General features: G+C 36.2%; 4 protein-coding genes across 4 annotated transcripts; 2 read left to right on the top strand and 2 right to left on the bottom strand.

Annotated features, from left to right (window-relative positions):
- The first annotated feature begins 2558 nt into the window (after nt 1–2558).
- GATL4 (galacturonosyltransferase-like 4) lies at nt 2559–3933 on the top strand. The gene has a single exon (XM_059583289.2). It carries the CDS (start codon nt 2794–2796, stop codon nt 3829–3831), a length of 1038 nt encoding a protein of 345 aa, XP_059439272.2. The 5' UTR covers nt 2559–2793; the 3' UTR covers nt 3832–3933.
- Nucleotides 3934–5561: 1628 nt separating this feature from the next.
- On the bottom strand, nt 5562–6254 carry LOC148587943 (uncharacterized). The gene has a single exon (XM_088514109.1). It carries the CDS (start codon nt 6246–6248, stop codon nt 5622–5624), a length of 627 nt encoding a protein of 208 aa, XP_088370235.1. The 5' UTR covers nt 6249–6254; the 3' UTR covers nt 5562–5621.
- Nucleotides 6255–9410: 3156 nt separating this feature from the next.
- On the top strand, nt 9411–11327 carry LOC132170559 (BSD domain-containing protein). Its single transcript, XM_059581577.2, has one exon. The coding sequence runs from the start codon at nt 9596–9598 to the stop codon at nt 11045–11047; it is 1452 nt and encodes a 483-aa protein (XP_059437560.2). The 5' UTR covers nt 9411–9595; the 3' UTR covers nt 11048–11327.
- Nucleotides 11328–13406: 2079 nt separating this feature from the next.
- Nucleotides 13407–16275, bottom strand: LOC132171498 (kinesin-like protein). The gene is made up of 6 exons (XM_059582822.2): nt 15880–16275; nt 15738–15786; nt 15576–15627; nt 14261–14421; nt 14058–14171; nt 13407–13675 (listed from the first exon to the last, which is right to left on the bottom strand). Exons 1-6 carry the CDS (start codon nt 16233–16235, stop codon nt 13520–13522), a joined length of 888 nt encoding a protein of 295 aa, XP_059438805.2. The 5' UTR covers nt 16236–16275; the 3' UTR covers nt 13407–13519.
- Between the last annotated feature and the right edge of the window lie 1058 nt (nt 16276–17333).

The following is a 17333-nucleotide window of genomic DNA, read 5'->3' as shown; positions in this document are numbered from 1 at the left end:
GCGAGGGGAAGTTGGGTCAATGTAAAGAGACTCACAAGTGAGAGGGAGATTGTTGTGAGTACACTTGTGAGTGTTGAGTCCCACATTGAAAAAATATAAAAGAAAATAGTAGTTAATATATCTAAGTGGATCTTACCCCCATTAGCTTAGGTTTTTGGGCTAGAGTTGTGTTCAATTATGTATATTAATGTCATCTTGGTAAAAACTTCATAATTGCTTTATCTCTCAACAAATGGTATTAGAGCCATGGTTACTTTCCTGAAACGGGTGTCTGGACGCGATGCGTCGGGTTTAGAGCCATCCACAACTCTTGACGTGAGACACTCTAGGAAATGTAAAAGGACTCACAAGCGGTAGGGGTGTCAAAAATTACCGAGAAACCGGTTCCGGTTCCAGTTTGAAAAATCCAAAAACCGAATACCCCGGTTCCGTTACCGGTTTTTGGTACCCGATTTTTACAGGGAATACCGGAACCGGGTTTCCATTTTATTTAATAATATATATATATATATATATATATATATATATATATATATATATATATATATATATATTAATATTTTTTACACTTAGGTTTAGGTTTAGGGTATTTTAAAAAATTAAATTTTTATTTCTAAGGTCCAAATAGGCAAAAACATTGATTTTTTAGGATTTTTGAACTTTTTTAGGTCTATTTTTTAATTGTTTGAAACAATCACAACAAAGCCCATTTAATTTTGACAAAGAAACTAATAGATTTTTTAAAACATGGGCCAACTTATGAAAAAAAAAAAAAAAAGGGGCTTATTTTAGGCCAAATACCTAAAATAAGCCCAAAAACCTTTTTTTTTTTTAAAAAAAAAAAACCGGTTACCGGATCGGGTAAAACGGGAACCGGCCGGTAAGCGGGACCCCGGTTAACCGGGGTCCCTGTTCCGGTTCCGGTTTCTTAAAATCGAGAACTGGGGTACCCCGGTTCCGGTTCCCGGTTTTGGCCAAAAACCGAAAAACCGGACCGGGTTGACACCCCTAACAAGCGGGGACTTTGGTCAATATGAAGAGACTCACAAGTGAGAGGGAGATTGTTATGAATACACTTGTGAGTATTAAGTCCCACATTGAGAAAATATAAAAGAAAAAAGTAGTTAATATACCTAAGTGGACCTTAGCCCATTAGTTTAGGCTTTTAGGTTAGAGTTGTGTTCAATTATGTATATTACTATCCTCTTGGTAAAAACTTCATAATCGCTTTATCTCCCAACAAATGGTATTAGAGGCATGGTTACTTTCCTGAAATGGGTGTCTGGACGCGACGCGTCGGGTTTGAAGTTGTGTCTCCATCCACAACTCTTGACGTAAGACACTATTGAAAATGTAAAAAGACTCACAAGCAATGGAGGGTTGTATTCAACTATGTATAGTATTCTTGATAAAAACTCCATAATTCTCTTTATATCCTCGAACTATTTTATCACTGCTTATTCTAAAGTTTAAACCCATATGAACAAATGAATTTAATCATTTAATTTATATTCTAACATGTACCCTTACCTTACTTGTGAGCTTAAACTCTATTTTAATAGATGAGACTCAACATGTGAAATATTTAATTGAATTGAGATGAATTGATAGAGTCATAGTTTGAACTCATGATCTCTGTCTTTCATATTGTAAAATTATCAAATATCCCAAAACCTCCGTATTTTCTCGTAAAAAAATATGGTGGCTTCTGCTTTGCTCTGAATTCTTGTAGTCCAATTATAGGAGGCTAAAACTAGACCAACGAGCCACATACATTTACTAAGTAAATCAAGTTCCAATTATAATACTGTGGAGAAATTAATTAGCAGTATACCGTTACAATCTTTCCTTTTTCTTTTTCTTTTTTTTTTTAATCATGAAAATTAATCAAGCATTTCTGATGACTTGCTCAAATGTTTTTTTTTTTTTGAAAATTAATCAAATCACATTGCTTTTGACTTGTTTTTCACAAATTGGCTTGGGTTCAATTCCACATAGAATTGGATTGGTTAGAATTGAAACACGTGTCTTTTATATTTTGTTATTAGACAAATGTCTTAATCTCAACGAGTGTTAATTCCGATTAAAACTAAACTCAAGTCAAATTCCCCATAGAATATTTTCTCTCCATATAAGCTAGCTAGCAATTAAAAAAAAAGAAGACAAAATTCTTCTTTTTTTTTTTCTTCCGGAAAATCTTACTTAATTACTTTGGAGCTAAAAAATTACTTTACTTTGAAAAATATTTGGTTAACTTTACTATGTATATATATTAAAAAAAAAAAAACATCTTTATATTCAAACAAATATACACCTAAAAGTAAAAAACTGAGTTCCCCACCTTTTAAGGAGATCAAAAAAGTATATATATAAAACATGGTTAAAATAGTAAAACAATCTAATAAAATGTTAATTTTTTTTTTCTTCCCATAAGCCATAAAAATAAAATTGGATTTCATCCAAATTCCATTCCACCAAAAAATTAAAAAATTAAAAAAATAGGGTAATTGGCCCCATGATTTTGGAACATGGATCAATCATCCCTTATTACAAAAGTCCCTTTCCGAGGATTCTTCTCTTCCTCACAATCCCACCAACCTCCCTCCCTCCTTCCCTTTGTTTTTTTTCATCAAATAAAAACAAATCATTTCTAACCTCTCCCTAAACCTTCTCTTAACCCAGCCTAACAATGGCTGCCACTCCCACAACCACCGCTTTGCCCCCTCCTCCTCCTCCCCCTACTATTCTTCCCTAATTATATACAACACCACCTTTCCTGCCACGGTGAGCAGGATGGCCTTTTGGAGCCCCACTATTCCATCAGTCCTCATAGGCCTCCTGTCTCTGCTCCTCCTCCTCCTCTGCTCCGCCACCCCCATCCGCCTCGGCATTATCCGAAAGCCATCCCCGGATGTCCCTGTCTTCCGCGAAGCCCCCGCATTCCGCAACGGCGACGCCTGCCGCCAGGACAAAATCCACGTTTCCATGACATTGGATTCCAACTATCTTAGAGGAACAATGGCTGCCGTGCTTTCCATCCTGCAACATTCAACCTGCCCGGAAAACGTCGAGTTCCATTTTCTATGGTCGCGGTTCCAGCCGGACGTCTTATCCAGCATTAAATCCACCTTCCCTTACCTCAATTTCAACGTCTACCGCTTCGATTCCAACAGGGTACGCGGCAAAATTTCGAAATCAATCCGGCAAGCATTAGACCAACCGTTGAACTACGCGCGCATATATCTCGCCGACCTCATCCCGGCCGGCGTGAAACGCGTAATCTACCTGGACTCCGATCTTGTCGTTGTCGACGACATTGGGAAGCTCTGGGAGGTGAACTTGAAGAACAAAGTTTTGGCTGCCCCGGAATACTGCCACGCAAATTTCACCAAGTACTTCACCGACGCGTTTTGGTCCGACCCGGCATTTTATCGAACATTTGAAGGGCGAAAACCTTGTTATTTCAACACGGGTGTGATGGTGGTGGACGTGGACAAATGGAGGGAAGGAGGGTATAGGTTGAAGATGGAGGGGTGGATGACGACGCAGAAGCAGAAGAGAATCTATCACCTGGGCTCTTTGCCGCCATTTTTGCTGGTTTTGGCCGGTGATATTAAGGGCGTTAACCATAGGTGGAACCAGCATGGGCTTGGGGGAGACAATCTTGAAGGGAAATGCAGGAGCTTGCATCCGGGGCCAATTAGCCTGCTCCATTGGAGCGGGAAAGGGAAACCATGGTTAAGGCTTGACTCAAGGAAGCCGTGTACCGTTGATTACCTTTGGGCTCCGTATGATCTCTACCGTTCATCCAGCCACTCTTTGGAAGAATGAATTAATGAGCTAGAGAAAGAAAAGAAAAAGGGAAATTATACGTGAAGTTGGAGCTTTTGGGTCAATGGGATTAATGGAAATATGGTGAGTGATTAAGTAGAAGAGCAATCAATTAATGGGTAAGTCTCAGTTTCTTTAATTTTTTTTTTCTTCTTAGACAAAAGTTATTTTTTTTTAAAAAAAGAAACCTTGATTAATTTCAAGAAAAAAGGAAATATAGAAAGGGAGATGTGGGAAGTAATCGAATTTGGACTCAGTTTTTTACCACGACAAGGCTAATTTTTAACTCTTTTTGTTCTATGAGGGTGAAAAAAAGGAGAGGGTTAATATATATATATATATATATATATATATATATATATATATATATATATATATGCATGTGTTTTGGTCATGGGTCCTTGAATGAACTGTACAGGAGATTCTTCTAACAAGCAATACTCATGGAGAGATATTAGTTTGAGGTTGTTTTTGTTGAATTTTTTTTTTTTAATCAATGATGATGTTCCAATCGCGGGTTGATCCTCTCTCACATTGGTTTAGTGCGTATATCATTGAGTTATAATCTCCCCTTATATTTATTTTCTTTTTGTTACTTTCTTATTTGGAGAGTTGAAAATAATATCTAGAGATTTTCAAATAGGCCAACCTTTCAAACTGGTTATTAAATTTATGAACAGACAAGAGACAACCCGGTGAGCCGAAACATATTCTACATATCTTTTGAGAACCCCACGTCCCTTTTTTCTTTTAGCAATTTATATGTTGATCTTCCGAAACTTTTTTACAAACCAACTCTTTTAACACGAATATAAGTTTTCGGGGTAGTGTTTTTTAAATTTCTTTTGGGTGAACAATAAGGATTCAGAGTCTCAATAATTTATTATCTAAATTACTAGTAATAGGGACAACGACCTTACCTGCAAGGGGCGGCTGCCCGAGACATGCTTGTGATCTCTATCCCAACAGCAACAATACTAATGCCATGTGAGAAATGTTAATCTCTCCAGCTGGGCTACTGAGGAGGCCAAATTTTCATTATTTTCTTGAATTATAATCTATTGAAGTTCGGAGAGATTCAAGACCAAGAGACCAAAAAAAAAAAAAAAAAAATCACATTTTTTTGTTTATCTAACCTATGAGGTTGGTTGTAATGTGTTGCTTAACTTTATATTTAATCAATGGGTTAATTACAATATCCTCTAAAAAAATAAAATAAAATAACTAATTTCCATATTTAATTAATTTTAAAATTCTTGTTCTTGTCACTTTATCATATGCTGATGTATGTAATTTTTTAGTGCCAAATAAATTTAAATAGGATAAAAAATTGGAAAAATATTGACAATAAAGATATTACAATTAATCACATAGTAGGCTCCTATATCAATGGAATATAAAATATTTTTAGCTAGAGTTCAAATTTGAAGGATATCATTTGCTCTTTGCTAAAGGATTAGAATTCACTTATTCGTTTATTTAAATCGGATATTCGGTAACAATAATTTGGAGAGATAGTAGCACATATCTATAAGTGGCTTCTACATAGTTCATATAAATAACATAATGTTTACCGTTCGATGCAACAAAATAAAATCTTAACTGTGAATCGTTCATTCGAAAAGGATCTGATGATCATGACAAAATTTTCCTTGCAATGAGCTGATCTTATTCCAAAGTCCAAACATTTATTAAGAAGCATAGATTTGGATAAATACATTTCCCCCACAACCCATTGAGCCACCATATATATATATATAATAGGCTAAGAATAATTTCTTGGATCCATGCTATAATTTATTTTTTTCCATGGCTTCCTTCCTACTCCTAATAAAAGCTTCAGATATTTCATTTATATTAGCCAGTACCGAACTGAAACGTGGCCTTGCATGAGTTACAGGAGAAGCCTTCATTTGTGTGGTTTCAGGCTGATCTACTTCTTCTTTTTGCTTCTTCTTCGCTTCCTCTGCTTCATCTTTCATGGCAATGACCTCTATTTCTAATGAGCTTTTGCCAATAATATTCCCTTCAGCTTGATCCTTTTGTTCACTGCTCATCAATGTGGGTGCCTGAGAACCGGGGTTATCGGCTGGACTATTCTCTTTTGAGACATGGACGGAATAACTGAGTGCGTCAACTGGAGTCCAACTCTCCGACTCATCCGACTCGTCGGTCTCCTTGAATTGGATCGGAATTTTATCACCAAAGTTGTTGGAGAGTTGTTGGTCTTCCATAGAACCACCCGCCTCATTCATCAAAGAATCATCGACCGGCACGGTGGTGAACCCGTGAGGAGGCGGCGGATGGCCGCCCAGGGTTACGCGCTTAAGGCCACCGTGAGCAATGAGGATGTTCTTGACAAAGTTGAAGAGCCTGTGGCAAATGCCAAGAGATAGGAAGTGGTTGTTCTCCTGCATGGCTTAATTGTCTGAGAAATAAAAGCTAATTAATTGGGAAAAGAAGTGAAATTGGGTTGATGGTTAAAAGCATTGGGAGAGAGTGGTATTTGAACAAATGGATATTGCATGGGTGATTCTATGCTTGGGATGCAAGGTAACAAAAAGGGAGAATGTGAATTTCATGGAAGAATTCTTTTGGATTTTTTTAATCCAAAGGGAAAAGGGAAAAGGGGGATTATTTCTTCCTCTTTCACCTTCTTCAGTAGGAAGCAAAAGCAGGATGCAAGAATATCAAGGGAAAATTCATTTGATACCATGCATGGCAAAGAGAAACTGGAATTTTACTTTGCTTGTGGTTATTTTATTCTGCAACAGCATCAATTATTTGTTTTCTATTTTTTATTCTCAAAATAAATGCATTAACAAACAACTAAAAACATAAAATACTCATTAAAATACAAACCCATTTCTAGAAAGTTGTATTTTTCCTTATTGTAGGAATATTTTAACAAAATAAGTAATTAACCTATGCAAAGCTAAGAGGTAATTTATTATTTAAAAAATTAAAACAAATTAGGGTGGTGGTGTGCCACCTTAAGTGAAGGAGGCACAACCACCCCACTATTTTTTTTGGAGGAAACTTCACAAAAGCTCTGAATTTTCACTAGTTTAGTTTAAAAACTCTTGATTAAGGATTTTGAACTTTCAATTTATTTCAATTACCCCATTATGTTAGCCGTTAAATTTTTCCAAAATATCCATTTTTAATAAAAAGAAAATTGTAAAGATGTTGCAAAAATATTGCAAAGATATTTTTTTATAAAAACTAAAATAAATGCCTGACTCTTTAAATTTTTTCATTTTAAAAATATTGGTATTTTGTGAATTTGACAAAATTTAACGAAATGAAAGAAATTGAAAGTTCGATGCCCTTAATTGAGAGTTTTTGAATTTCGAGGAATATTTTCAAAACACATGAAAGTTTAAAGAGAGTTTAGTGAGTTTCCCCAATTTTTTACAAGACTCTACATGCAATTGTTTGGGTTCCTTAAAAAAAAGAAAAATATGCTCTATAGAAAATATTTTCTCAAATATGAATCCTTATAAAACATACTTTTAAAAACACATTTATATCACATCTAAGGCTGGCAAAATAGGTACCTCGTAGGTACATGTTTATCCTATGCATGTTTTTTTATAATAAGATTTTAGATAATTCATATATCTAATCTAAAATCTTATTATAAAAAAGCATGCATAAAATAAACAGGTATGTGCCAATTACCTATTTTACCAGCCCTCACATCAATACACATTTAAGAAAAAAAATACAAAACACTCCTCACAAACATGCATAACCTTTGATTTTATCTTTTATAAAGCAATCATGAAACAAACATATTTTAGCATTGAGACATACAGCTAGCATTTGGGTCTACATAGAAATGGGATGCTTTAACTTCAATCCTCCCTTAAAGCATTAGAAGCCTATGATCATTGTGTTAGAGCATTTATAATGAGCTTTTTATCTTTTATTTTTTTATGAAAATCTAACGAAACTCATGAAAACACTTACTTAATAAACTCATTTCTTTACTCTATATTTAACTATTTTCATACATGCTTTTATATTTTAAAAGCCAAAAAGTTAAAGTTATATAATTTTTTAAGTGTATTTTTTATTCCCATTTCTCTTGGTTGATTTAAAATTAATAAACAAAATAATATTTAACTAGAGTAGAGAAAAGTATAGGAAATTTGATGTTTAATTCCTTTTAAAAGTGTCTCTAAATTTGATAAAGTAAATTTTACTCAAATTTAATTTTTATTTGATGAGCTAATTGTGAATGCTCTTATACTCTTAATTGAAAGGTTCATGTTAATCGCATTGCATTTCTATATAATTCTATCCCGATCCATTTCTTCACCTTGATCAAAGAGTTAAACCAACTTCCTCGTGCATGTACCAAACACCAACGTAGCAAGTACTATTGGTCCAATGCATTTCGGGCTGAGAATTTTTGACATGACTTGTGAATTTGATATGAAATTAATAAGTTAAAGTTGAGAAGTCTTTCTTGTTTAATTAAATGGGTAGGATTGTGATTTATCTATATAGTCTTATACTTATGTCTCAACATGACTTGAACTTCATACACGACATAAAGGCTTGTAATATTTTATACAAACCTGACACAAAATTAGTAGGTTAGGATGAGGGGTCTAACCTATTTAAATATATTGATCACATTAAAGTTAACTAATATAATATTATATTCATGTATCGACATAACCTGAACCTAACACATGAACTAGAATTACCACCCTACTTTACCTTGATCTTGTCATTTTTTGCTTGTGGACTGTAGTGAATTACTTTAACTTATGGAAAATACATTTTAGTTCATTGAATTATTACTCATCTTGTACTTATACCTCCAAACTTTAATGACAATAGGTCATCTCATACTACCACAACATGTCAAATTAGTTACTCTTGCATTTTTCTCTCCAAAATACCTTTAAAGTTATTAAAAAATAACAATTTGAAAAATAATAATAATAATAATTAAGGTTTTAAAAAATTAAACCCAAAAAAAATAAAAATTGAAAACACCAAAAGGAATGGACATTTTCATTTCATGTTAACCCCCATAACTTTTTTCAATTTTTTTTCTTTTCAAATGGTTATTTTTATTGGACATTTTCATTTCATGTTAACCCCCATAACTTTTTTCAATTTTTTTTCTTTTCTTTTCAAGTGGTTATTTTTATAAATTTTTTAATTTTATTTTTTTAATAACTTTAAGGGCATTTTAGAAAGAAAAATACAAAAATATTTAATTTGACAAGCAATAATAATATGTGGGATATCAATATCAGTTGCAAAATAAGTGATAGTTAAAAGACTAAAATATATTTTCCATTTTTAACTTATTCTGTTTGTACTTCAATACACAACAGAGTGAAATGAGTAATGATATAAGGCAGATTAATTACAGTCTTTTTAAATGTGATGTGACATTAAAAATTATCAATAAATTAAAATTTAATAATAATTATCTCAAATTTAATAATAATTTTAAAATCAAGAGAATTCTAGAAGGAGTTATAAAAAAAATTACTCACTCCTTCATAAGATAGAATTCATGGACCCGGTCTGAATCTAAATCGGTCCGGTTCAACATCATCCCGTCCGAAAACTGCCCCCCAACCTCCCGGTGCGCACTACGCACAACTGCGCATTGTAGCAGAACCCAGCCTCCCACGGACACTCTGTATAATCCCAAACCACAACGCTGATTTCGCGTTCTCCGATAAGAGTGATCTACAGCTCTCTCTCTCTGCTTCTCAGAAGGCCCTCAATGGATTTCTTCAAATCCGTGTTCTCCGACGACCCACCAGATCCTCCGAGACCCGGATCCGAGTCCGAATCTCCCCAGAAGAACCAACAACAAGGCGACCCAGATCCGAATTCCCCACCGAACCCGAACCCAAGTTCGCCCACCGTTGTAGGTGGTGGGTGGAGCTTCGGGGGTCTGGTCAAAACCCTAACGACCAAGTCCGAGTCCGTCATCGAGACGTACCGTCGAGACCTCAGAGAATTCGGGTCGGGTCTGAAGAAGGAGATCGAGGTGGCACACGGGTCCTTGGAGAATGTCGGCCAAGTCATTGACGAGTTGGGGAGCACCGTGCTGAAGGGGACGGCCGAGATCATCTCCCAAGGTAAGGACGCTATTCTATCCGTTGATCTCGAATCCGATTCCGATAACAACTCGAGTAATTATAGTACCCAACAGAGCTTGAATTCGAAACCGTATAGTAGGTTTGAGGCTCAGCTTCGTGCGATTCAGGGTGAGGAGGGTACCTACTGTGAGGAACCTGAGGATTTGGATGATTACAATAGGTGGAAATCAGGGTTTGATTTGGAAGAGAAGGGTGAGGAAATTGAGGGTTTGCTTGAAGAAAATGGGGCTCTGGTGAGTGTGTACAAAAGGGTTGTTCCCAATAGCGTGGACAATGAGACATTTTGGTGTAGGTATTTCTATAGGGTTTATAAGCTCAAGCAAGCTCAGGATGTGAGGAGTAATCTTGTGAAGCGCGCGATTTCGAGGGAGGAGGAGGAGGAGTTGAGTTGGGATGTTGATGATGATGATGCTGAGGAGGAGGAAGAGGAGGAGGAGGAGGAGGAGAGGGATGTGGTGTTGAAGGCGGAAATTGCAAAGGATGGGGGGGAGTCGGGTGTTGAGGTTGGGAAGAAGAGTTTGCCTGTGGAAGAGATGGGCAATGCGATTGGAGAGGGCAATGTAGGATTGAAAGCTGGAGAGAATAGGGAGTTGGGTGGCAAAGATCGTGAGAAAATTGTGGAGGAGGAGAGTTCTGTTAAGAAATTGGAAGGTGGAATGGGAGAAGAGAGTTATAATATGGAGGAGGGACGGAAGGGAAGTGTTGGGGAATCGAGTGGTGATAAGGAGTCTGATGAGAAAATGGGTTCCAAAGGGGATGCTGAGGTGAATAAAGATTTGGTATCTAAATCTGATGAGAAGCCGGGTTCCGAAGGGAAGGCGGCTGACTCGGGTGAGTCTTGTAAAGGTAGTGACTTTTCAGTGGTTTCAACTCAGCCATCGATGCCTGAGGAGGATGACCTCGGGTGGGATGAGATTGAGGATCTTAGCAGCATTGATGAAAAGAAGGCGAGTCAGGAGGGTGGGAGCCCCAACAGAGCTGAGGTGCGGAAGCGGCTCAGTGCTGCAGATGAAGAGGAGGAAGACTTGAGTTGGGATATTGAAGATGATGATGAGCCTGCTAAAGCTTGATACAACTTTTATAGTTTCTTGTTTTTCATTCTTATAAATATATACCACTTCCCATTCTGCTATATTTTCCTCCATTTATTATGTTTCTGTGAGTCTGATATAGGTTGCGATTTTTTTTTCTTCCTTTTCTTCTTTAGTTGGTGCAAAATGAAATCTGTCTCTTAAATGTATGAAGTTGAAGCAACAGTTTCCATAAGGATATTACTGTTCATTCTTATGTATCTCTGATGGTGTAAACGGAATTCTGATGCAAGTATTGTTCAGATTGATAATCACTTCACATGAGGTGCTTTCTCCTAAGTTCTATTTCTTTTTCCTTCATGTCGATGTTTTCATAGTAGGTTTGGCGAGCAGCCAAGTACCTTTCTTTCTATTTGAAGGGTTTCTTGTGAGACATTAGATGCATTCTTGTGAAGCACGTACACCAAAATAACAGAGTCTGGGTGCTAGAATTTGTTCTGATAGATAATGATATTTGATCTGTAAGTTGTGCATTCTAGGGCAACAAAATATCTGATCGTTAATTTTCAGTATGGATAGGATAAGCGTTTGATAGAAGATTATGGAGAAAGCTACCTCAGAAATTATGGATTATATGAACTTCTCCAAACTGCGCAAAATATGCTTAAAATCAATTTACGCTTAAGTTTGTACTGTCTCTGAATTATTGCATAAGCTTATGGCTTTGACATATGTTGATAGAACTCACTCTTAAGATCGTAACAAAATAGCACGTTTTGCGGCTGACGTTTACAGCGGTCCACTCTATCGACACTGACCGAATAGTAGCTCCTTTTTTGACGGCTTTACTCATCTATTAATATTCAGTAACTTAATATTATGTCCATACATAGTATTAATACATTTTAATCCAGCCTATAGGTCCATACATATGCTGGCATGACATTGCAAATTCACCCATATGATATATCCACACTTGTTAAAAGAAAAAAACAATCAATGGTGAGTTCACGAATTTGATAGTTCGTTATTAGCATAGTAAAATAATGACATGGTATTCACTATTCAGCATTACACTCTGGAGAGTTACACTATGGAGAGTTCAGCATTACACTATGGAGTCAGTTAACTCAAGCGTTAGATGCATTCTTAGTAGCATCCCATCTATTGCAGTACCAAGTACCAAGTAGTGCTGCCTATGTTTGAACACTTCTCTGTCCGAGAGAAGCTTAAAACTATTTTTGGAAAACCACCCTCCTTTGTGAGGTTTCTCTCCACCTTGTGTGGTGTTTCTAGGGAGGAGGGATGGGCTTTGCCTCCTCTTTCCTCCTCTTCTCGTCTGCTTTGAGTGATGTCTCTCCTAATTTTTCTTCGGTGTTTTGGCTCTTTTTTATTGTTTTTCTCTATTTTCCTTCAAAAATGGCTACTTCTCAGCCTGTGCCGCCACCCACATGGTCCATCTCCTTTGTATCCCGTTGTTGTTCCTCTTCATCTATCGTCGTTTCTCCACTAGGAGTGGTCCCCATACACCCCACCCAAGGAAAGTAAATTTGAATATTTTAAAAATCAGATATACTCTCCTTCGCCTTTATTTCTACCACATGCGCCACTCCACTGTCTCTACTGGCTGCTCCGCTTTTTGCCGCCACTCTTGTTGTCTCCATATTTGTGTTCGGTTTATCTTTGTGGAAGAGACTATTTTGTACTTGTCACATTTTCTTTTTTACAGGATTACCTATCTCTCAACTGACTACTGATGGTCATATTTGTTGCTTGTAGATTGTTTCATTTACGAGACTATGTCTACGCCTTCTTTGCCGACCCTAGTTACCTTGAAGAGCTATATCATTTATTTTTATTTGACACATTCTTTAACTTCTTTGAGGGTTGTTCTATCTCTTTTGTTTATAAATTTTTTTTTTTTTTCGTCCTCCGCTTTGAATAAAAAAGAAAAAAAAGTAGTGCTGTTCGATGTTATATATGTATGGTCAATCACCTACAAACCCAAAATGGTTGTGGGTTCAAGGTTGGGTCATCCAAAGAGATTTCAAAGTCTATCATCTACGGCTTATAAAAGCATTTACATAATATATGGTTCTCGAGTCCAATTTTATAAAAGCATTTACATAATATATGGTTCTCGAGTCCAATTTTTGGCAATTCACTCCCAAATTTGTACTATTTAACACCGCGTACCAAACAATGTGGCATTCAAGAAATGCTACACACTCATTGACTTACGTTTTCATACTTTCAAATACACACTCCCTAACGTAACACTAAAAATCATCACTAAATTTTGAATAAATTACTATTAAATTTTAGATTTAATAATAATTTTTAATGCCATGTTAATTAGTCTATAGCATTTATCCTAACCTAAAACCGTATACTTCCATGTAAAAATATTATCAAGCATCAACTATTACCTTGCATCTACGAGTCATGTGCTTTCGAAAGAAGTGCTTAAGGGCACAAAATAATGATACAAATGAATATAATCACGTATATTCAATCACTAGGCATTTGCTTCGCAATTGAAAGAAGGAAACGGGTGAGGGACTTTCTGGCAGCCATGACTGCTTCATCTACCTCTCTCTCGTTTTCCTCAGTAGTGATCTGCCGTTCTTGAATTGAGTGAACTCTCCGGACAAGTTTACGCAACTCCTGTTAAGAAATGCTAACATAAGAGATAAGAGAAAAAAAAAAAAAAAAAAAAAAAAAAACACAATCCCGTGATTCCCCACTGAAAAGAGCCACACAATTTATATGAACAGTTTAAGTAGGTAAGGATTAATGATTTTGGGGCTCAAATAAAATAAATTGGCTTTTTTTTTTTTTTTTTTTTATTTATATAAGTAACAATCCAATCTTGTTAAATCGAGGACAAAGGTTCAAGTGCAAATCAACAGACTGCAAAGCCTGCTAGAAACTTATTTAGCTTAGCACAAAGTGAATGACTTCCTCTTTGATCAAAAAGTTGTCATATCCATAGCATATACTCAATTCATTTTGTGATTAGGAATCACGAAGGTGGAATTCAACTTACTTGACGATCAAACTCAACGCTCCGAACTGAATAAACTTCGTTGGTGATTTTGATGTCCTTACTGATCAGACCTTCAAACCATCTGATTGCTATGTTCATGTATTCATCAGACACCTAAACAAATACTCGAGAAGTAAGGAATAGGGTTCCAGAGGCATAATTCTCATGAAGCTTGATAAATTTTTCAACATATGATACTATACCTCCTCTTCTTCCTCCTCGTATTCAGTTTCTTCAGCTTCTTCATCATGCTCTCCAATAACCATTGACCCTGACAAAGCCTGCAGCCTACTCTGGTCACCATCTTTTGTAGCCTTAATCAACCCATCCATTAACTCAGGTTGCACTTCCCTCAACAGTTTACCTAACAAAAATATAAGTATCTTTATCAAAATCACATGCATGTGAACCGCATACCCTAAAAAATATCATATCAAACTTGCCATGCAAGTCCCCACCAATTGCAAGCAAAACAAAAGCATGTCATGCAGAATCCAGTTTATAGGGTTACAATCATGTCAAGATATGCAAAGCAAACAATACTTTTGATGGCACAATACGAATTAGAAGACAAAATGAGAAAAGCAAAAGACATACAAAGTTCGCAGGTATGTAAAACCATATAAGATCGCCATGTACTGTGGACGCTCAGAAGTTCTAAACTTTGGAGGCACCATTCAGAAATAACAGAATTATGCATATGCTATTGATAACAAAATATTGTTAAATACATCATATAAGAAGTATTTTTCACCACAACAAATTGACATTCTATCAACTACAAAATCGCTAAAGGCATAGAGTACTAGCATCTTTGTCATGCAACAACCAAGACAGACGGCAACTAGGATTTATGAGCTTTTAGAGAATTCACATCCAACACAACAAATTAACTTTTTAGCTAGCTCTGTAGCAAGAAATTACTAAAAAGCTTCCTACATCTGGCTCTGCTTTTTGCAAAATGCTAAAGTACTCAACAACTATAGAGAACGAATGAATGAAGAAAAAAAAAAAACTTGGCTTAAGGTGAATGAAAATTGGAGAGAAAATGGTCTTATTTATATTGAATGCATAAGACTCATCAAGTTCTCACTGAAATACGATCCGCACAAGGAAAAACGCTTGTCATTCGTTGGTTATTAGAGGCATCCCAACCGATTGGGAAAAGATGAATTTTCAAAAATATGACCGTTAAGCAAACACGAACTTTGGAAAATATGACCGTTGGGAAGAGATGAATTTTAAAAAATAATCGTTAAAACGAGCACTGAAAAAATAGAGTGAAATGTGGGGTATATTTGAAAAATAGATAGCTAAACTAGAAGGAAAAAAAAAAGGAATTTTTATTGGACAAATTAGCTAATGCTTAGGCAGAATCAATAAAACGTAAGCATAAATTAGCTGTAAACCATTTTAACATTCTTTTGCGTGCCATTAACTAAGGAAAATAGTACAAGTAGTAATCAGCCAAACCCTACAAACACATGAGCCAGTATTATAAGGAATGGATTTGCATACCAATATAATTGAATTGCCTTCGCTTTCCTTCTCGCACATCAGGCCCAAATTTCTGCCAGACCAAAATACAAACACCTTATCTTCAACAACAAACCACAATACCAAAACCTCACTACAACAAGAAATAAACTAACAACAAAAATTCTACAACTACGGAAGCACCTTCACTAGCATTATAGCTTCCATCACCTCTTGCTCAAGCGAGGCCAATCTGCAATTAAAGTAAAATTTTGATATAGCAATTGGTAATATGAAAAGCGAATAGAGGGCTAATTTTGTAATAAAGAAGGATTTGGCGGGGCACCTGAGGATGCGTTTGATTTGAGGGGTAGAGAAGGAGGCGAGCTCCATGGCCCAACGGACGGCGCGCCGAGCCTCGCGTTTAAGCTGGTTTCGACTCTTCCGTTCATCGGAATCCGAGCCGCCGCCACCGCGTTGTTCGAGATCAGACGGTATTGGCGCATTGGGCGTTCTGAGGCCGCGTGTTCGGTTATGGACGTTACGATGAGCCAAAGGCACTGCTGTTAGCGAGAGATGAGGAAAGACGGCTTTTGTGAGTGGCGGGAAGAGTGGGGAGAGAAAATGATGCGGTGTTGTGCAGGCGCAGCCCTGGTGGTGCAATGTCGGCCATTGCTTTAGACGCCGTACCAGATTGGCCATTTATCCTCTTGCGCCGCTGTGCGACTCGCCGTCGGGTGATTATTTGGCCAGTGTTAAAATATCGAGCCAAACGGTTGGGATTAGATAGAACAAAAAAAAAAAAAAAACAAAACAAAAACAACGGTTGAGATTTAACCAAAAAATTTCCAACCAAACTGTGTCGTTTAATTTTCATTAAACAAAAGTTGGTTTTTTTTTTTTTTTTTTTTTTTTCACAATTCAATCTCAGCCATTGGTTGTTTTAACAGCATAGATGCTGTAAGCCGGATACAAAAAAAAAAACCCAAAGTGCGGCTGGTGTATTTGGATTGTCCTAAGAGCATTAGCCGCAGCTTCCTAACCATTTTTTTTTTTCAATTTAAGAAATAAAGCTACCTTTTGTTTTTTTATAAAAAAAAAAAAAAAACACTTCACAATAAATTTTCTTATTTTTTCCTATATGAATTAAATACTATTTCTGAGACATGTGAATGAGAGAGGAGAGAGAATCAGTTTTTTTTATAATTTAATAATGCATTAGGCATCTACAGTGTTTCCCAATGCATTGGGAAACACTGTAAATGACCTTTGATATTGGTTATATTTAGGGCTTCTGATGTGGATGCTTTTTTTTTTATGATTTTTCCTAAATATAAGGAAGAGAATGGGCTGTAGGGAGTACGTTGCTAGTGCTCTAAGGCGGTGTCGTGTGCTATAAATAAAGAGAAAATAGAAGGGGGTGAGTAGGGTTTTTGGGATTGTATTTTCTGCCATTGTCAGTTGCTGGAAGTTCCGTGGAGAAGAAAGTAGTAATACTGAGAAAGGAAAAAGAGAAATATGAATTGGATCCAGATTTGAAGAAGGCATTAATCAAATGATAAAGTTTTCTTCTAAACTGAGTTGGAAAAATTTTCTTTAACCTAGTGAAACGTGTATACTTTTTTAATAATATGTGAGATGCATATAAGTTTTTAATAAAATTTATTCTAACTTTGTCTTTTCTATTAAAAAAATATGTGCATCTCATATGTTCAAGGGACACATGAAGAAAATTCTTCCAACCCAGTTTAGAGGAAAACTTTGTCCATAATGAAATACCAAGAACAAGTTTTGGAGAGT

This window comes from Corylus avellana, chromosome 1 (genome assembly GCF_965113065.1).
Source record: "Corylus avellana chromosome 1, dhCorAvel1.hap1.2, whole genome shotgun sequence".
Taxonomy (NCBI): Eukaryota; Viridiplantae; Streptophyta; class Magnoliopsida; order Fagales; family Betulaceae; genus Corylus; species Corylus avellana.
The sequence above is the reverse complement of the archived record's forward strand: the minus strand, read 5'-3'. Positions and strand labels throughout refer to the sequence as shown.